Source organism: Geotrypetes seraphini, chromosome 6 (genome assembly GCF_902459505.1).
Source record: "Geotrypetes seraphini chromosome 6, aGeoSer1.1, whole genome shotgun sequence".
Taxonomy (NCBI): Eukaryota; Metazoa; Chordata; class Amphibia; order Gymnophiona; family Dermophiidae; genus Geotrypetes; species Geotrypetes seraphini.
This window is the reverse complement of record NC_047089.1, coordinates 58,846,397-58,868,429: the sequence shown is the minus strand read 5'-3', so window position 1 is coordinate 58,868,429 and position 22,033 is coordinate 58,846,397. Positions and strand designations below refer to the sequence as shown.

At 40.9% G+C, this 22,033-nt stretch overlaps 1 protein-coding gene across 4 annotated transcripts in view; it reads right to left on the bottom strand.

Annotated features, from left to right (window-relative positions):
- Positions 1–5,520: 5,520 nt before the first annotated feature.
- LOC117362843 (mitochondrial ornithine transporter 1-like) overlaps positions 5,521–22,033 on the bottom strand; it is a 28,699-nt gene continuing 12,186 nt past the window's right edge. For all 4 annotated transcript variants that reach the window (XM_033949888.1, XM_033949889.1, XM_033949890.1 and 1 more), the window contains 5 exons: positions 20,051–20,309; positions 16,656–16,793; positions 12,982–13,154; positions 11,837–11,995; positions 5,521–6,056 (listed from right to left, as the gene is read on the bottom strand). In XM_033949888.1, the coding sequence (XP_033805779.1) occupies positions 5,926–6,056; positions 11,837–11,995; positions 12,982–13,154; positions 16,656–16,793; positions 20,051–20,309 (860 nt within the window). In that variant the 3' untranslated portion in view covers positions 5,521–5,925. The remainder of the gene's footprint in view (positions 6,057–11,836; positions 11,996–12,981; positions 13,155–16,655; positions 16,794–20,050; positions 20,310–22,033) is intronic.

Here is a 22,033-nt window from a genome sequence, read left to right as displayed (position 1 = left end):
CCTCTCCTCCCTTGTAATAAAAAAAAAACAAACAAACAACCAATACTGTTGTAACTTCACTGGAAATGTCCAGTTAGCTCTTTTGTAATCCGCCTTGAACTGCAAGGTATAGGCGGAATAGAAGTCCCTAATGTAATGTAATGTAACTTAGCCAAAAGGAAAGATTTATAAATTATAAAGAGTTTTACCTCATGCAAAATTGTCTTTTCTTTAATAAGACATTAACTATTTTTTTTTCTGAGGCCCTCCAAGTACCTACAAATCCAAAATGTGGCCCTACAAAGGATTTGAGTTTGAGACCACTGGTGTAAACATTATGACTTATCGACATCACCTAGGCTTGTGCATCCTTTCTAAAATGACGCCCATAACAGTATAAATTTCTGCTACAGAATACTACAGCGAGCACCACAGTGCATGGTGTTAAACCCCTCTTCTTCATGTTACTTAGCATTATTGTTGTTTTAGAATCTCTGCAAGGATCCATCCAATAGCAGCCTGATTTTTCAATCAGCTTTTGTCCTATAACAGTACCTAGAACAGGGGTAGGGAACTCTGGTCCTCGAGAGCTGTATTTTCAGGATTTCCCCAGTGAATATGCATGAAATCTATTTTCATGCACTGCTTTCAATGCATATTCATTGGGGAAATCGGCTCTCGAGGACCGGAGTTCCCTAACCCTGACCTAGAAGAAATAGTCTCTTTTTGGGTGTATCATTTTTGTCTGTCGATCTTGCCTAGACTGTACATCTAGTATGCACAAAATTAACTAGATACTTAGCTTTTTTTTAATCTGGTTTTTGGGACATTGTTTCCATTCATAAGCTAAGTGCTGTATCTTGGGGTTGTTACCATCACTGTGAACCAGGAAGCCAGTTTTCTGGGAATTCAAAGTTTTTTCTGTGGCTCATTTCATTTTAACTAAGGCTGTTCTGGATAGTTGTATTCCATTCAGCCATAAATACATTATTCATATTCAGTCGAATAGTGATTTAAATTCAAATAATTCAGGGCTCGTCTGTGCAAAATCCTACTGAAATAAACATGGGATCTCTGATTTCATGTTGCTTTTATTATTTGTTATGTTAAAGCTCAATGCCCATTATTTGTATTCATCCGAATAGTAAAATATGCTAATTGGTACAGCTCTAAATAACACATGACTCCTCATATAGCTTTAGATAGCTACTAACCAAAACACATCACATGAGGTGATAAGAATTCAAAGACAACCATGCTCTGTGTATACATAGGCTCTCTGTGAAATTAATCTCCTCTTTATTCACAAACTAGGTATAAGATTAGCACAATTGCATCTGTAAATAGGACATACAGGCTTTAAATACCTTTTAGGTTGGATAATAATAAAATTAACAGAGCTTAGGAGGTAGCTACTGCAGAAGCAGTGTTGAAGCTACAATTTAACTTCCATTATGAAAGGGGGAAGGGTGATAAGAACATGTCCATCACAATATAGACACATCATAGTCCAACCCAAGTAGGTAATTTTGATAAAAATAAACCAACCTGGTTTTTAAGAAGTGTATATAAGTACATATTTTTAATTCTTTATTCATTTTAAATCATAAACAAGTGTACAATAATATATCCATTAAATTTCAATGTAACACTTGAAAATCTTAATCATATCATCAAGAACAAAAGTATATATCCCCACCCCCCACCCTACTAAAATTAAAATTCATGAATCATTTTCAAACATACAATAAGTGTACAGAAATATAATCATTATAATTTCAATACAACACTTGAACATCTTTCCAAATCATCTAAAATAAAAATATTAATCCCCTCCCTTCCGCCCTACCTAAAGAAATAAAAACAAACTCTCAATGGAAAATATACCACCCCCAGCTGATGTCCTACTAAAAAAAAGAGCAATATTACTCAAGAGCCCAAGAATCAAAACATTCACTGTACCCAGTTATATCCAAAAATATATTTTACACTGGCATTTATTAAATTCCTCAAAATTTTTAAATCTAAATATAAACCAGAAGAAGCCCAGTGCAATCAGAGGAGATAGTAGTGGCTCTGGCCTTCTCCAGCCTAAATCTCCCATTTGCCTACAGCACTGGGTCCCAGTCCTTCTTCCTACCCGAGTCCATGGACATCCTCTTCTGCAAACCTACCAATCCTGCAACCTTCCCTTGGCCCCCAAAGCTGAGCTTTGCAGAACCACATATGCTTTGCAAAGAACATACTTGCACAAAGTACCCATGCTGTACAGCAAGGCATTGCCAATAGAACACCAACGAGGGAAAGGGATTGGGACTTACATACCCCCCTTTTGTAGTTTTACAACCACATCGAAGCAGTTTACATACAGGTACTTCAAGCATTTTCCCTATGGTGCTCATAATCAAAACATCGAGAAGTCCAACAACCCACCTAAGTCAGCACTTGGACAGCCTAATAATCGGGATGTCTAAGTGCCGATATTCAAAACCAAATTTCTGGATGTCGAAAAGGACTTCCCAAGTCACTGTGTGTCCAGAGCTCAAAGGGGCGTATTGGGAGGTATGTTATGGGTGGGCTTAGATCTGGATATCCTACAGCGATAAGTTTTCCCAGGAAATCCTAGACAGAACTTGGAATTTAGACACTTGGGAGTTAGACCTGTTTTAGATGCATCTAAGTGCCCCAAAGGTGCCTAAACTGACCAGATGATCACTGCATGCATTAAGGTATGATTCCCCCTCCCACTTCCCTAATGCTCACAGACCCCCCTCCCAAAATAACCTATTTAAATAGTACATGACTGTCTGTAGAACTGCAGCATCTGGTATGGGAAAGCCTAGTACAGCATCACATAGGTGTCAAGTAGCCTGGTGGATGGGCTAGTGAACCATAGAGAGGAGGAGATAGAAACATGATGGCAAATAAAGGCCAAATGGCCCATCTAGTCTGCCCATCTGCAGTAACCATTATATCTTTCTCTCTCTGAGATCCCATGTGCCTATCCCAAGCCTTAGAAACATGATGGCAGATAAAGGCAAAATGGCCAATCTAGTCTGCCCATACGCAATGTGACCAGTCAGGCTCCGTGCCTGCCTTGGTCCCTGTGGTTTACCTATTGTCCACCAGGGGAGCAAGAGAGAAGCAGGACCTGAAAACAAGCCAAGGTCCTATTATCTAGGTCACCACCGGGGGAGCCAGAAAGAGGAGCAGAACTTAGTAAAAGAAGACCAGCTAGCCAGAATATAGGTGGTTTTCTCAGAGAAGAAGATATTGAACACATCCATCAAGAGATGGCATCCCTCAGTAAGGATCTGCGGGATATAACTGACCAGCAGACTGCCCAATGGAAAGGGGACCCTGAAGCACTTTCCCAGAAATTTACCGAGCTAAGTCTGAGGCAGACACTGAGCAGAGAGTCTCTTCCTGGGGATACCCTGACTGATTGGAGGGAGACTTTGAAGCAAGAAATAATAACACAGGGTCAGCAACAGGCTGACCCTTTGGCAAAAGTAATGTCCCAGATCCATGGGAGAGAAAATAAAATAGCTGGTAGTCTGTCCCAACAGCAGGAGATGTTACAACAGCTTAAAAGCATACAGACAACGCAGGAAGTATGGGCGGTTGAAGGAGTAGAGCCTGAAAGACTGGCTAAGCAGAGCCAGACTAATAAGGCTCAGCTGGAGCAGCAGGCCCTGCAGATAGTGACTGTGAAGGATTCTTTAAAAGGGGTGGGGGTGATGTCAGTCGCCTGCAAAACCAGATGCAAAACTGCGAGAAGGGCAACTGGAGGATATAGCCCAGGGTTAGAAGACACAGGATAGAAGGGTTAGAAGACACAGAGCCCCGAACTAAGTCCGAGAACTCAAGAACCCCTGAACCTCCGGTCCTTCATTGGCCGGAGGACTTTGAAAATCTTTGTCCTGACCCCGTCCCTGAGGAAAGGAAATATAGGAACAGGTGTCGTCGTTAACATATAGGTTCCCACATTTTTATGCTTATTAGGATAAGCATTCTTTTAGTGAAGGGGTATGTGACCAGTCAGGCTCCGTGCCTGCCATGGTCCCTGTGGTTTACTTATTGTCCACCAGGGGAGCAAGAGAGAAGCAGGACCTGAAAGCAAGCCAAGGTCCTATTATCTAGGTCACCACCGGGGGAGCCAGAGAGAGGAGCAGATCCCTGCTGACTTGGGTAGATGAGGGCGTGTCTCTCCCCTAGAAAGGCCAGCAGTCCTCAACAAACTGTTAGGCAGGATAGGGAGGAAGCCGAGGGCTCTCTCCCTCGAGGACCTGCCTGGCTCAAGCAGGGGTAATGGCTGTGTGCCCATGGAGGTGGAGGAAGCCGGAACCCCTCCAGAATTACTAGGAACTGCTGAGGAAATTCCAGTGCTGGTTCCAGCAGAAACCATTATCTTTTTCTCTCTCTGAGAGATCCCATGTCCCTATCCCAGGCCATAGAAACATGATGGCAGATAAAGGCCCATAAGCTACTCTAACCACTACATATATGGTGGAAAGTGCAAGTCCACCAAAATCCTACTCTGCTTCCATTCAGATGCCACCTACAGCCATAAGGGCTATTGGGGTGGGAGACAGGTGGGTATATTGGGGTGGGAGACAGGTGGGTATAGTAGGTTTAGGGGGAGTTTTGGAGGGCTCAGCATAAATTGTAAGGGGTTTTTGGTGAGACGTACTTCTGGCACTCTTTATGTGAAGTTCACAGCAGTGCCCTCTAAAGGTGTCCCATTGCTCTGTTGGCACATCTGTGTGGTCAGTCCATTACAATGCTAGCCCCTCCTATCTCCAAATGGTTTGCATTTGGATGCTTGGTCGCATCTGTGGTCGAAAATGCCACATAAAGTTAGACGTCTTGTTGGACAAGAAGTCCAAGCAGGCGATTAAAAAAAAAAAAAAAAATTTGGACTTCCAGGACATTTGAAAATAGCTGTTTTTGCATATGACTTTGGGTACCTAGCAAGAAACGTCCAAAGTTGGACTTAGACACACTATCAAAAATGCCCCTCTACCTGTCCCAGTGGGCTCACAATCTATCTAATGTACCTGGAGCAGTGGAGGATTCAATGACTTGCCAAGGGTCACAAGAAGCAGTGTGGGGTTTGAACCCACAACCTCAGAGTACTAAGGCTGTAGCTCAAACCACTACACCACACTCTCCTCCAAAAGGATGAATACAACTTTCAACCATCTTATATAGATTCACATACAAAAAGGCAAAGAGAACAGATGAAAAAAAAAAATGAACATAAAAAGGATATAGGAAAGCTGAAGACACAAAATTAAACAATTATCAAATTTACAACACTTATTTTAATTTAATTTTAATTTAATTCTTATATACCACTAATAACCGTGAGGTTTCTAAGCGGTTTACAAAAATGATGCATTAAAAGATACAATAAATAAAAATAAATAAGATAGGTACTTGGAAATTCCCTAACTGTCTCAAAGGCTCACAATCTAACTAAAGTACCTGAAGAAACAATTTATGAAAAGTAAAGATAAAAATATAAAGACAGAGGTAGAGATAGAAATAGAAATGAATATTCCAATAAGATGGCAGCCAGTTAGGTCATCTTCTGTGCTGTCTCCCTTGTCCTGCTTTTATTTTTGTTTTATTTTGCCTTTGTTGATGAGAAGTCAGAGTAAAGAGAACAGAACACAATTTTTTTCAAAATACAAATTAAAACATCCTAAAAATTGACTTCATTGCAGAGAGGGGGTAGGGGGAAGAGTAAACAAGACAGGATACAGAGGGGGAAAACACACCATACCTCCCTCGGTTCACACCATTTGAGTAGACAACACCTATATCTTACAAAAAAGTGAAGTTAAAAATACTCTTATAAACAGCCTGTTATTTTTCTAATGCACTAATGAAACCCTGAGACAACTGTCTGAAGAACTTGATGGATTCTGTTGAAAAGCTTCAGTAAGGGTTATGGTCGAACTGTTTCATCATCAGCTTCCGGCTGTATTCATAGGCCACAAAAAGAGCACCATTGGCAGGGAATGCACGGATCAACGTAGGCTTTAGTCCAGAATACAAAGCTAATAACCCTTCAAAAACAAAGAGATATGTGATTGGTTGAGTAGCCTAATGGTTTATTGAATAATAATAATAACTTTATTTTTGAATACCGCAGTACCACAACAGTTCAGAGTGGTTTACAGAGGAAGAGACTGTACACAGACAGCGATGTTACATACAAGACATTCAGATTAGCTTAGCAAATCGAGAGAAGTCAGGTGTATCCGGAAGCATATCAGGGATACAAGGCAGGGAGGAGTCAGAGGAATATATCAAAGAGATAGGTTTTAATTGATTTCCTGAAGGTTTGGTAGGAGGGTGCCTTTGAAATGAGAGTGGTTAGACATTTATTCCATTTGCCTGCTTGGAATGACAGATATCTAGCCAAGGAATCTCTTGTAGATACAGCCCTTTAAGGATGGGAAGGCAAACAGGTGAGGCCTGAAAATTCAAAATGGTGTGACAGGTAGATTGGGGATGAGCCTGTTAAGGTTTTGAAGCAGAGGCAAGCAAACTTGAAGATGATCCTTGCCTCCATCGGCAGCCAGTGCAGTTTTCTGTAATATAGGCTTACATGATCCAATTTTTTTGAGACCGTAGATGAGGCGAACGGCAGCATTCTGTACGATTCTCAAGTGTTTGATGGTTTTCTTAAAGGATCCCAGTAATCTAAGATGCTTAAGATTAGTGATTGGACCAGCAGTTGAAAGGAGAGGAAGTCGAAGTAATGTTTTATGGTGCGAAGTTTCCAAAGGGTACAAAAGCATTTTTTAACCTGACCATTAGTATGGTCTTCGAAAGTCAGGCATCGGTCTAGGATGACTCCAAGGATTTTGATAGTAGAGTTAATTGGGTAGTTTAACATGTTTAATTTCAAAGAGGTATTTGTTAACTTGTAGGTAGGACTTGTCAAGAAAATCTTGGTTTTTTCTGGGTTCAGTTTTAATTTGAATTGTGTGGTCCACTGTTCTATCTTAGTGAGGAAGGATGAGGTGAATTGTTCCATCTCTTGTGTCAGAGCGATTATGGGAATAATAATTGTGATGTCATCTGCATATATATATGATTTCAATTTTAAGTCAGATAAAATTTGTCCCAATGAAGCCATGTAGATGTTGAATAGAGAGGGGGATAGAGGGGAGCCCTGTGGAACTCCGCAGGGATTACACCAGGATTGGGAGAAGGTTCTGTTACAGTGAACCTGGTAAGTGCGGTTTTTTAGGAAGCCTGTAAACCAGTTTAACACCTGTCCAGTGATGCCAATGGAGTCGAGGCATCTGAGCAAAATGTCATGGTCAACCAGATCAAAGGCACTGCTCAAGTCAAACTGAAGTACCAGTGCGTTTTTTCCCAGTGAAAACAAATGGAAGAGGTAATTAGTCAGTGAAGCTAAGACAGTTTCTGTGCTATGGTTTGTACGAAAACCAGACTGGGAGTCATGTAGAATGTTGAACTTCTCTAGATATTTCATGAGATCATGATTAACTAGACCTTCCGTAAGTTTTTGGAAAAGTGGTATGTTGGTAATGGGTCTGTAGTTGGTAGCCGAAGAGATTGGTTCCTTGGAGTTTTTAATAATAGGAGACACAAGGATATGGCCGAGTTCCACCGGAAAGTGGCCAGTGGACAAACATAGAGAAACCCAGTTGAAGAGTTCAGCTTTGAATGGGGAGGGGGCAGATTTCATGATAGACGGTGAGCAGTTGTCTAGTAGGCAATTGGATTTTGCATATTTAGAGTAGAGCTTGAGAAATAGGTTCCAGTCTGGGTTTTCAAAATGATTCCAGGTCATGTCTGCTATTGAACCTTCCTTTCCTAGGTTGGTTGATTATTGGTTCTATGCTGGAAACTACGAGAGACGATTTCAGATTATGAATTTTGCTGGCAAAGTAGTCGGCTAGGTTTGCAGCAGAGAGTGGGAGGTCTGAGTTGGAGCATTTATGTAGATCAATATCGAACAGAGAATTGACTATTTTGAAAAGTTCTTTGCTATTCAGCGAAGGAGAATTAATTATTTGGGAATAATGTTTACAACGCTTTTCTTTAATCATTCTTTTATACTTTTTAACTTTTAGTCGCCAGTTGAGTCTGTCGTTGTCTATCCCTGATTTACACCATGTTCTTTCCAATTTACGTACTTCTCGTTTTAAAGCTAATAGGTCAGCATCATACCAGCTGTCTGATGGACAAAGTGTTTTCTTGCGTAGTCTCAGTGGTGTGATATTGTTTAGAACCTGATTGCTGAAATTTTTCCATTCTAGGATGAAATTTGGGTCTAAGTCAGAGTTGGAAATTAAGCTGTAGTGTGACCAAAATTCTACTGGGCTTAATTGTCCTCTTGTCCAAATCGTTTTCTCTTTGATTTATTATTGGGATTAATTAACCGCTTTTATGAAGAAATGCACCCAAGGCAGTGTACAGCAAGTACAATTCAACATAAAACTTACAATTTTGATAACAGTAGTAATAAGTTCAAATAAGCATAATACAATGAATGATGGAAACTCAAAATCAGCAAATTTAAACTTAATAGGACTACCATGAAACAGTTTAAAAAATACGAGGGCTGTTCAAAAAGTATCAGATCTTAATTTTTCTTGTGCAAACAAATAAAGCTTGGGAGGCGTGGTTTGGTGCACGTATGTAGGCGACCCTAATGTGCATGCTTGAATTTTTTCCTGCCTACAGAAGCTGTCAGTTGCAGGCAGAACGCCGTTGAGTGAGGAAGTGTAAGTGAGCACCGTTGGATTTTCTTTTTTAACAAAACGACAGAAAAAGTTGAACAATGCTACTGCATTAAATTTTGTATAAAGCTTGGCGATTCCCAAGTGGAAATGATCCGCAAGATTCAACAGGCCTTCGGGGACGAAGCAATGGGCACCACACAGATAAAAGGAGTGGTACAACTGCTTCAGAGATGACCGCACATCAGTGGAGAGTGAAACACATTCTGGTAGGCCCTCAACATCCAGAAATGAGATCGTCATTGACCACACGAGGACCCTGGCGATGCAGGATCATTGAATCATGATCAGAGAACTTGCAGACGAGGCGAGAATCAGCGTTGGATCCGTTCATTCCATTTTGACTGAGGATTTGGGCTTCAGGAGAATTTCAGTGAAGTTCGTGTCAAAGCTGCTAACGAACCTGCCCATTCTTCACATTAGATACGGAGTTTCCTGGCCAAACACAACACACCCTTGATTCCTCAGGCTCCCTACTCTCCTGACATAGCTCTGTGTGACTTCTAGCTTTTCCCCCAAGCTGAAAATGCCCCTGAAAGGGACCAGATTTCAGTCAAGAGAAGATATCATGCAGAATGCGACGGACCAGTTGCGAGCAATCTCAAAAGAGGCATTCCAGTGCTGCTTTCGACAGTGGAGAACCGTTGGAAGAAGTGTGTGGCAGCCCAAGGGAACTACTTTGAAGGAGATTAGTATAAGATTGTTGTATCTGAAAACAAGTATTGTTTATGAATAAAGGTCTGATACTTTTTGAACAGCACTGAAATTCAAACGAGATAAAATACAGTGTCAGCATAATACTTATAGAAAATTCAAACAATATAGATACGATACTAATGTTTTTCTACAATACAGCATCATAGAGCCAAGAACAGATATTAAATAGGGATAAAATAGGGATAAGATGAATGGTACAGAGTCCATTGGGATAAATAAATGGGAGGCTCAACTCAAGGCAAGTTGTTTATACAGTTAAACAAGATATAAGGAACTGATTTCATTTCAGTGTGTGTAGCCAGCTAGTCCTGGTGCTGAGTGAATGTATAGCCAATTATGTATTAAAGGCTTGGGTGAACAGTGGGCCAAGAACCAGAGGAACTCGATTCGAATCTCACTGTGGCTCCTTGTAACTTTGGGGAAGTCACTTACCTTTCCGTTGCTTCAGGTACAAACTTAAGGGCCCTTTTTTTTAAAAAAAAAAATTTTTTTTACAGTTGGTTAAACTCAACGCAGTCACGTTTTTGCACATTAACCCCGCGATAATGGGCTTTGTGGTAGTCTACCCCTGCTGTTTCCGCACATTAACCCCGTGATAAGGGGCTTTGTGGTAGTCTATCCCTGCTGTTTCCACACATTAAACTACCCATTACTCAGTTTTAAAATTTTTCATTCAGGGGTGTGACATGAGCAGAGCATGGATGTGGAACTGTTAGCTAGCTAGCACATTATCCTACCATGCCCAAACTGGCTAATGCACTATTTACATGGGCACACTTAGCACCTCCTAAATAGGTCCTGGTAACTTGTAGCAGGTTGCATGAGTTAATCTAAATGTAAATGCACAATCTGCAATACAAAATATTTAGAATGCTCCTTCTCAATGCAGTGTAAAAGGCATTAAGCACTTTTAGTAAAGGAGCCCTTTATATTGTAAGGCCTCCAGGTACTAATTAAAGAGTCAAGTTTTCATTTGAAAAGTCATTACCTTTCTCCTGCTTTAGGAACACTGGCATCAAACCCAGGCCCTTCAACTTTTTTTTCCTCTTAAAATTAGATTTCTACTAAAATGTTGTAGCTTAGCAAAGTCTCAAATTGTCCACTGATCACAAAAGATGCACCAGCTGATAGTCATTATGGGTTTTAAATAAATAACCCAAAGTTTAAATTGGATGCACAGATAAACAGACAGTTATTTCAATACTGGGGGGGGGGTTTCAATATAGTTATAAATACTGGCATTAATGAACCACTCCTTATAGGTAGAGTGAACATTCTAGATCAGGTGTGTCCAACCTCGGTTGTGTTTTCAGGATTTCCCCCAAAGAATATGCATGAAATCTATTTCCAGAGTCCCACTAAGATGGTTATTTCTTCACTAGTACGCTAACTTGGAATCGCATTTAGCTCTTAATTACCTTTTATTCCAAGTGATAAATATCCAGTGATTCAACCACTCTTACTTGCTATAAATTTTATAACTTTACTGATGCTTCGGACCTCAGAAACACCACTCAATGCTCAAATGTTTATCATAGTGATAAGCTTGACGTGTTATCTCCTCACTGGCCCACTTTTTTATCCTAATCAGATTTCAATATTTAAAGTGCAATAGTTTCAAAGTGCTTAAAAAGTGCCTTAAAGTGCTACTAGTCAAATGCTTTTACATATGTACTAAAGCAGGGGTGTCCAACCTGAGGCCCCAGGGCCGCATGCGGCCCCGTGAAGTATTTTGTGCAGCCCTGGTCAAGGGCAATACAGTGTTTTCCTCTGCTGCCCCTGGGTGTTTACCATCTTGCCTGCTCCCTCTTCTGTCTGTGCGTTTGTGTGGCCCCGGAAACATTTTTTTCAGTCAATGCGGCCCAGGGAAGCCAAAAGGTTGGACACCCCTGTACTAAAGGTTTATGACTTATCTCAGTTTTTCATGATCGGGGAAACTCAGATCTGACATGTTTCGCGTATTTAACCACCCGACCATTCATTTACAATGTGTCAAGCTTCAGTAAAGATATGAAATTTATAGCTATTAAGAGTGGTTGAATCTTATATCACAACGGATATTTATCACTTGGAATAAGAGGTATTTATGAAATCTATTTGCATGCACTACCACCACATTATGCAAATAGATCTCATGTATATTCATTGGGGGAATCCTGAAAACCTATCTAAGCAAGGGCTAAGGTTGGACACCCCTGTTCTAAATCCTGCTAAAAAGCCTTTCATTGAAGCTGGAGCAACTTCAGGTCTCCAAACCTGCTGTGTGTGTCTTCAGGGCCTGCAACCACAGCTGTAAAAGAGACTAGCAGAACTGCTGCTGCTTGATAGAAAAGCTTGCTGTCTCTTACCTTCATTTCGCACAATGCTCACTAATGTTCCTAGAAAGCCAGCCTGCTTTCCAGTCATGGAAAGAACTTGGATTCTAGATTTCACACAGTCCACTGGGAAAACGACAAGCCACAGCGAGATGCCTCCAAACCCACCACTTACAATCAAGGGAAGGACACCTGAAAGGGGGATTAGAAAGGAAGCTTTGAGAGATTTGTGAAGGTGAAAAAGTACCTTCCAGCCCTCCCCTGAAGGCACATCTAACCTTTGGTTACCATATGGCTCCAGAAAAAGGAGGATGAATTGAGGTATCTGGGTTTTATTCCATTGCTTTCAATGGAAGTAAAACCCAGATGTCTCAATCTGTCCTACTTACTTCCATTACTTTCAATGGAAGTAAAACTCAGAAGTCTCAATTCGTCCTCCTTTTTCTAGAGCCATATGGTAATCCTACCACTCTAGTTTTCAAGATTTATCTCATTCATATGCATAGTGTGTTAGAGACCCATTGTATGCAATTAACAATGAATATGCAAAACTGACTAGAGATGAGAAGCACTAATGTAGAAGATTGAATACCTTTAAGATGCCATCTTTCTTTGAATATCACTTTACAAGAATTTATTGTATTTTATTTAACAAAAAGTTTATATTCCTCAAGGACTGCAATTCTTGGCAGATAATTAAAACATACATAATTGTGTAGTAATTAAAACATCATGCGATAAACAATTTGTCAAATTTTAGTCACATGATTTTTGTTTTACTTTTATTATTGAATAAGAAACATCACATAGTATAACATTTGACCATTCTACTTGTTTAATGTAGCCCAACAGTAAAAGCATGACTTCACTACTAGGGAAATCTGCTAATCCCAAAACAGTCTAGCATCAAAACAAATAAAGAGCTTTGTCCTGATTCACACCAACAGCAGTATCTTGAAGCATGATGACCCATCTCCCTTATGAACCCAGAGGGCTCCCGATTTACGTGCGCTTATTCTCACTTTAGGGCCGTGACTAGTCAGAAACTTGCTACAGGTGCTAATTGGAATAACCATTATTGTGATCTGATCCAAAAATGAGAAGTTAAAAAGCTGAAGATCAACAGCAAAGATGTGAAAATGAACCCTAGGCACATTAATAGCCTAGCATTTACTTACCTAGTTCATCTTTTGATTTCCCACCCGAAGTGAAAAATGAGCGACCCAACTCATATCCACCAAAAAAGAAGAAGTAGCCAGGCACTTCCCTGAGCAAAGTGCTCGAGAGTCCCTGGTAGAACCCCAATGGGCCTTCGTTCTGGAGAATGCTCTTCACTACAGCCCAGACTGTACTAAGAGAAGAGAAAGGTATTAGCATAGCTGTCAAAATGCACTTGTGCAAGAAGCGCAGCACTTTAAAGAGCCCTCTCCAAGCAGTGCAAGAGTGTTGGATAAGAGTCCAGGATTGTATCAGGGTTTCAGAGCCTGTCATTGGATCCAGCTCTCCAGGGCAATCAATTCCATCAACATTACTATTGTTTTCTAATGTTGCTGCACTGCTTGCTCCATACACAAACACAATTGAGGCAATTCTATAACTTGGTGCCTCAGATTTTGAAGCTATAATGGGGTGTGCATAGCATCAATTCTGTCACGGCACTTAGGCATGTCTAACTCGTTACAGAATACTAGCAGAAACCCACATTGGCACAAAATTCGGGTGTGATCCCTTAAACTATATGAATGGCAGAGGTAAACAGTCATATTTAAGCGCACCAAGCGACGTGAGCAACTGACAATATTCTAAGTTACACACATGGTCTTCCTACAGCCTTCCCATGTATACACTCACGTTGGATTTGCACACTTTCGCACTATCATATCATCTACTTGGGTTCTTATTAAAAAAAACAAAAAAAAAAACACCCCCCAATTAGTCAATTGAAATTAATACAAAACACAGCAATTCATCTGATCTTTAACCTTAAAAAACATGATTATATTAGCTTATATTACCAAAAGCTTCATTGGTTGCCATTTGAGGCCAGAGTGTTATTTAAATTCGGCTGTATCTGTTTTAAGATTTTATTTGGTCTAGCACCATCTTATCTTTTATTCCCACTTTAGATTTTATACTATTAAAAAAACATTCGAAGACCAGGTTGGTTCTCTCTTCCGTCATTAAAAGCATGCCGTTATAAATTTTTTAGACAGGACCTTGGCATTTCAGGCTGGAGTAATGAGTTCATGTTTGAATGTTTTTATCTCCCCATCCCTTTCCTATTATCAATTTCGGAAAGACTTTAAAACTTATTCATTCAAAAAATATGAAAACACAAAATTGATTTAAAATTTTATTAATTCAGTTGTTTTTTTTATCGATTATTGATAAATTTGTACTTTCAACCTGTATAAAAGTTAGGATGTTATAAGTGCCTAGTGTTGTATTACTTAGGGCCTGTTTTACAAAGACGCGCTAGCGACTGCAGCGCGGTAATGGCCCCGAAGCCCATAAAGATATAAAGGGCTTTGGGGACTGTTGCCGCATGGTAGCTAGATTTGGATTATTTCCTTTTTTAACATTGCTGTATAATTTAGTACTTCCAATGCCCAGTGCATTATTGTTGTGAACCGCCATGATCTGATGGTTTGGTGGTATATAAAAATAAACTATTATTATTATTTTAAAGAATAGTTCCTAGTACACAGGAGCCAAAACACCTATTAAAAGGCATTTTTACATAGTATAATAATAATAATAATTTTATTCTTGTATACCGCCAAACCATCAGTTCAAGGCGGTTTACAATAAGAGAAAAGCTGTACATACAGCGAATTAGAACACAAATATCAAGTGTTTCTCAGAAAAATACAAATTACAATTTAATCAAAATATTTCTCAAAAGTGGTTCAAAGTGAGAAAATCATAGTAAATGACGGCAGATAAAGACCTGAATGGTCCATCCAGTCTGCCCATTAGTTATACTCATTAAAAATACATGGATTAAAGTAACTTGTCTCTTTTCTTTGATATTTCTGGGCCATAGACTGTAAAGTCCACCCAGTACGGTCCTAGGTTCAACTGCTGGCGTTGCCGTCCAAGCTCACTCCAGCCATCCCGTTGTTTGCAGGATACCTACCACAAAGTCTGGCCAGTAATGTCCTCATGTTCCAAGTTAGTGGAGTTCCCATTGATGCCCTCCCCAGCCCATCCTACACCGAATCACCAAATATGGGACACAGACTGTGCAAGTCTATCCAGTACCAGCCTTAGTTCTTTAATTTTTACTATTCATTTTCTAATTAGAGATCCTCTGTGTTTATCCCACGCTTTTTTGAATTCTGCCACTGTTTTTGATGCATATAAGTGTCATGTAGCTCTAGTGAGCTTATAGAATTGCTCTGATAATATTTAGAGAATTTTTTTTTTAACAAAATGGTCTCAAATTATGAAGTTAAGAAACAAGTAAAATTAAAGGGCAACATAAAACTGCATGGCAGACAAGCCACAAAATCCAGAATTAAAGCAGATTGATAGAAGATATCAGTCACCACAAAGCAGCAGGGCACAGAAGATTTATTTTTATTTAAACGTTTTATATCCTGCATATCCCCAAACCTGTGTGGGTTACATGAAAACAGTGGCGTAGCGAGGGTGGGAGGCGCCCCCCCCCCGGCTCCTTTCGCAACACACTCACACTATCCCTAACCACCCCTGTACCTCTAAATCTTCTTCAGCGCAAACAGCTTCTCCGCCTGCTGCTCATGCTGGCTTTCCCTTAGACGTCACTTCCCGGCCCTGCGACTCGGAAGTGGTTTCACTCAATTGCACTCGATCTATAAACCGAGTTAAGCCCCTTTTTTTGGAGAAGACGCGGATGTATAAACCTCAGGCCTGTGCGAGCATCAGACTAGAGTAGTTGCTCACGCTGGCGAAGATTTTAAGGAGGTACCGGGGGGGGGGGGGACGGGCAGGGATGTGAAGGCGTGAGCGTGACATAGGAGGGCAGAGAGGTGCCGGTGCCTCCACTGAGATGGCGCTGGGGTGGTCCGTCCCCCCCTTACTAATCCACTGCATGAAAACATACACAATTCCTAAGAAACATAATACAGTAAAACACAGAAACTCATCACATACTATAAAAAGGCTTCTTGATATAAAATGTCTTTACATACTTTCTAAATGCTGATAGCGAACTAACATGACAAAAAAGAGATTAGGTTCTTATCTTGCTAATATATTTTCTAGTAGATAGGTGTGTCATCCTGGCTGTGGGTAGGGGGCATGTTAACGATCCTCCCCATTTCGTCGGTCTGCATGCAATCGGGAACGGATCAGAGATGGAATCGGGGGTTAGTGAATCTAGCCCTAAAATAGGTCAAAAAACCTATTTAAAAGGTGGCTCAAAAAAGGATCCAGGAACACAGTGCTGTTAGCTTTCTGAAGCAATCAGCTTCCACTCTCACATGGAGAGTCTAAGGTTAAGTGGAGATTGCCCCAGAGAGAGAGAGAGAGAGAAATATTCCACTGGTGCATTCAAAATGGGAGAAGGGATGGCCAGGAGAGTGCCAAAACTAGGAATTAACCATCTGGCAGGGAGGGCTATAACAATTAGCCAATCCACAGAACATGTGGCTCACCAGATTTTCTACTAATCTCTACCTATTGGAGGGTGGGGGAAGAGAGTAAATACAACAACAAAAAAACATGTCACCAATATTGGACCAAACATCAAAAGGAGTTTTAGAAACCAATGGATTTGGTTTTCACCAGAACCTGTTATTAGAATTACCACTGGGTTTTAAAAAGTTTTAAATAGAAAAACACTGAAAAGAAAGTCAATTGTACTTACTTATGCCCTTTTGTAATCTTCCCAGACAACTGCATTTCATGCATAGCTTGAAGACGACATTTCACCAGTTCTGTGGGACAGAGGGCTAAGGAAGCAAATGCAGCAGCAAATGAGCCAGCAATGGCATTCTGCAGATCACTGAAACAAGAGGAAAACAAAACAAAATTAAATTAAAAAAGAGGGTCTAACTGAAGGTCCATCATGGATCTCGGATATCTAACAGAAATAAATTATCAAGAAAATACAAACCCTCCAAACCCATCACATAACATATACTCAGAGGCCCATTTACTACAGTGCAGTAAGACTTTACTGTTACTATATATTAATTGTATAAATTAAATGCACGGTAACTGTAAAACCCCTCTGATAAACTGTTGAGGCAGTTCCCAGCATCATCCCAGAGAGCCATAGATAGGAATGCCATTCTTATAGTTAATATAAGACACGTGAGGAGGAGGTACCTTAAGGAGGCGCCTTGGGGACATGCCCCCTACCAACTGCAGTACCCTGAATAGTTGATATGGATGCCCAAGCCCCATCAGCTGAAGAGCTCTGCAGCTCAAACCTTCACAGGTATGAGGAGGTCAGCAGCGTGCTTTCTGGCTGCCAATTCTGGCATGCTTTCCAGTGCGCAAACTGAGTATGTGCGAGGAGTATCAGCAACCTCTCTGCACCGAGTTCTTCGGCTGCCAGGGCTTGGATGTCCCCACCAGCAAAAGTAAATTGGGGGTATGGGGAAAGAGGGGGAGAAAGCAGAGAGGAATGGGTGGTCCCCCCAGGTCAATGTCTGGACCCCCCCCCAAAAAAAGGTTGTTGGCTACACCCCTGACACAAGAAGCTTGAGAAGTGAATATGTGGAATTAATGTTAGCCAGGAATAAAACCATCCTAATCATATGAACAAGGATCATTGTCAAAAGGAAAGTTCTGTCTTCCCAATTTTAGTGATAATGAAGAACCGGATGATTTTCAGAAGGAGTTTTAATTTCCTAAGAAGTCTTGGGAGGCCTGCAGGTAAGTCAGACCGTATGGATGAAGAGAGGCCAGAGGGAGAGAGGCCAGACCTGCAAGGGGGAGAAGGGACAGGGGTTGAGTAGAAGGTTTGTGTAGAATTCCACCAGAAGTACTCCTTTAATCAGCAAAGCAAGTTACAGTAGTATTCTGCATTCACTGCTTGACCTCTTGGAAGATAGTCAGTCATTACAACACCTTCCTGATCCCAAAACACTGTGGCCATGACCTTTCTTTCTGACTTCTGCATCTTGAATTTCCTTGGCCTTGGAGAACCTGAGTGGCACCATTGCATGGACTGTTGTTTTGTCTCAGGATCATAGTGGTATAACCATGTTTCATCAACAGTTAACTAGTCATTCCACAAAGTTGGCACCAGCTCACTGAAAATGCTGCAAAATCAACTCGGAAGTGTTCACTCAATCTCATTTCTCATCAGCATTCAAACATTTGGGCACCCACTTGACTGACAGCTTCTGCATACCCAGCTGCTCGTAGATTATACACCCAACATATTCCCTGGATATCTGTAGTGTCTCAGCAATTGTTTTAGCCAATATTTGCAGATCTGCCAAAATCAGGTCATGGACATGGTCAACAATTTCAGAAGTTGACATCGTTTGAGGCCTCCCAGACCTTGCTGCATCTTCAGTCTCAAAATCTCCATGCTGAAAGTTTGCATACCACTTCTTCACTATGGAGTATGATGGGCACTCAATGTCTGCATCATACATTCATGGAATTCCTTTGGAATTTTCTGCTGCAGGAATAGGAACTTCATGACGGCTTGGAGTTCCACACTTGAAAATTCCACACTTTTTGTTGACATGGTTCAATCAATGATCTGAAACAACATTGTGAAAACATAGCATTACGATTCCGCAAATTGGCACTTTGCAAAATAAAATAACACTCTTTTCAGCTACTGTGGCAAAATAATGCTCAGAATTTTAGGAAGTTGATTGGGCTGAGAACTTTTCAGCACCCCCTCGTATTTTATTATTTAGCTGAATATGAATAATTAGCATTGAGCTTTAACATAACAAATAATAAAAGATGCGACATAAAATCAGAGATCAAGTGTTTATTTCAGTAGGAGTTAACACAGTAGAGCCCCAGATTATTCATATTTGATTTTAAATCACTATTAGGCTAAAAACACATAACATATTTGGGGCGCTATTTGGAACTGAATCAAATACAAATATTTGGTACAGTCCTAGTATGTAAGCCGTACAATGAATAATGGTTTTCTTAGCAATACCTGTACCAACATACTATGAAAACATTAGTTAAATAAATCAAAACATATTGGGTGCCTTTTACTAAAGATTAGCTTGTTATCTGCTGCAGGACTCATTTTATTCTTATGGACTGTAGGGAGAAGTAATGTACTTTTAATTTTTTCTTACGATACATCTCTGTAATATTAACTCTTTCAGCACAAAGAAGAACCAGTCACACACAGGCCAGATATGATTATTAATCTCGAGGGAATGGACCAGATGAAGAAAATTCCTAATACAAATACAGGCATTTCATTCTCTTCTGTTCTGGTTAATAACAATTTTCTCTCTCCTAAATTCCTCTGTCTCTCACAACCTTAGACTGCAATAAATAACTATCTAGGCCCCTTTCTTTTACCGTGAGCTCTTTCTGTTCTCCGTTTCTCTAACGGATAGGCACATCACACGATGGGGTCATGGAACGAATTAAAAAGGCCCTTTGTGCCATAAAGAGACATGGATAGCCATGGAGATGTGATCTTCTCCCCATTCATATATTTGTGACCTCCAAATAAAAAAGTCCTGTTAGCAACATGAGACCTGGCATGGCTATGCACATGCAAGAGTTAAGAGCTAATGAATATGCATTTTCCTCTACTGAGAAACTTAAAAAAATAGAAATCCAAGTGTTAGCAAGTAGGGGCTCTTGCACTCACCCAACACAGGAATTCTGTGTTAGAAATGCAACACCTCCCAGAGGAACGTTAAGCGGATATTGCTCTGCCAGGAGTACAGATCCTCTCTCTCCTCTGTCTTCATCTGTTTGTGAATAATTTTCCTGCAAGATTTGTATGTTCTATCTTAGTGAATGTTACTGTTCATTTCTATTTTATACAACCTCTCGTCTACTATTGCGTGTGTGGGTACCAGCTAACAAAAATAAAGAGAAATAAATGACCGTGCATAGTGTGGTGTGGTGTAGTGTGAATGCTTTCTTCTGGGTACTGAATGTCAAAGGTAATTGGGAGGGATGAAAGTCAGGCTCTAAGACCTTTGCATGTGTTGGAGTTTGCCCTAGTCCCTTACAGGACCTTGCTGCAGATAACATGAGCTAATCTTTAGTGAAAGACCCCCCCCCCCACTGTGACAAACTCACCTTAGTACTGCATGCTTGTCTAGTCCAAAAGTTTTCCTGACTGCTTTTTGGCAAAATCCATAGCTCATGAACAGCACAGAGTTTTCTGCTATGTTAGCCAAAAGGGCTGGGCTGGTTCCCTTGTAGAAGCCTTTAAATCCCACTTGCTTGTAGGTCTTCACTGCACACTCTGTAAGTCCTTTGTACAAGTTGGGAAATGTCTGCATCTTCACCTTTGCCGTATCAAAGGGCTGCCCAACCAATACGCATGCAGTTCCACCTGATAAGAGGCAACATTCCTAGTCATTCAGCAAAGTGGTTATGATTATGGGAAAGTACAGATGTAGGTTAATATACTCATCCACTCCCAGACACCCTCAAGCACATGGGCAACCAACTGCCATACTCCCCTATAGGGCCAGCTCCACCTAGGTACCAGGTGAGATACTAGCCCAGGGCATTGGTGATAAAGGGCACCAAAATCCCAGTCTGTCATCTCTCCCCGTCTCTTCCTTTCCTTCTGTGGGTGGGGAGGGAGAAATATCAGATTGGGATTTAGGATTTTGGTACCCTTTATCACCAGCTTTAGTGGGGGAGTCTTGAGATAGAGGAGGAACTATTGGACTTGGGGCAGGATGCCAATGCAAAAAAGAGTGCCAGCCATGCTTCCATAAAATGATTTGTTTCTGAAGCTAAAAATTTAGTAAGTGATTTGAAGATGCTCTGTATTGTTTGCTGTTATAACGTTTCATAGTCAGTCGCGCGCTGACAATTCGGCGCAAGAAAGAAGCGCGCCGCGGGAAAACTTAGTTTTAGAGAGCTCCGAAGCGGAGTGTGAGTGGGGAAACCCCCCCACACACACTTTTCAGGAAAAGTTCCATTCTCTATAATGTGGGGGGTTGCACGGCACACTTCTTTCTTGCACTGAATTGTCAGCGCTCGATTGTCGGCGTGCTAGTGTCTGGCGTGTGATTATCCCGTCACCGTTATAACAGATGAGTCTTTTTTTGCAAATAAAAAAAAGATTTTTTTAAAAAAAGGAGTGTTGCTACCCATAGGCATGTCCCTACTGGGATATGTCTGCTCCAGAAGAGTGTATACGATATAAAAGGGAAAAGTCCTTTCCATTTTTGTGTTCAGGTGCAGAAATGCAACAAGTCACTGTGTGAAACATGGATTTAAGAGATCTATTACAAGCAAATATCTTATCTGTTTAGCCTAGCAGCTGTCTGGGACTAAACATATATCTTCAGTACAAAATGGGAAACCCTCTAATGGAAGATTAGCTGTCATGAGCAGCTGGGTATGCAGATAATCTTTCCAGTAGAAAAGCACATGAGTCCTGAACCTGTGGGTAGTGCATCTTCACCCACAAGGGATGCAGAAGGTATCTTACATGTTCAACTCCACCTCCCTGCATCACTGGGCACTGCCCTTTCTCCTCAGTTTGTACCAAACCAGAGATAACCCCTGAAAGAGGAGAAATAGCAAGGAGGGGCACAGGGAACATACTATTAATCTGCTCTGCAAGAAAACACAACTCATTAACAAATGCAACATAGCACTGATAAGGCGGAATGAAAACCAACCACCTACCTGAATGTAACCAGCTCTGACACTTGTTCGGTTCTGATCTTATCCAGACCAAACCTGTGTAGACACTCCTGTCTCTCTGAAGTTGTAGCTTCATATTGCTTTGTGTCGCTTGAGTGTCACTAGATAAGCCTCTGCAGCAACCTACCTGTCTGAGGCTAAAAGCAGGCTATATTGAAACTGATAAGGGCAGGGCATCAGGACTTATGTGCTTTTCTACTGGAAAGATTATCGAGGTAAGAACCTAATCTTCTGTTCCAATGCAAAAAAGCACATGAGTCCTGAACCTATGGGACATATTAAAGCAGTTCCTTGAGCTTAGGGTGGGATAGAACATTGTTTCTCAACACGCGATATGCGTACCCTTGGGGGTACACGAGGCGCTTGTTGGGGGTACGTGGCACTATATGG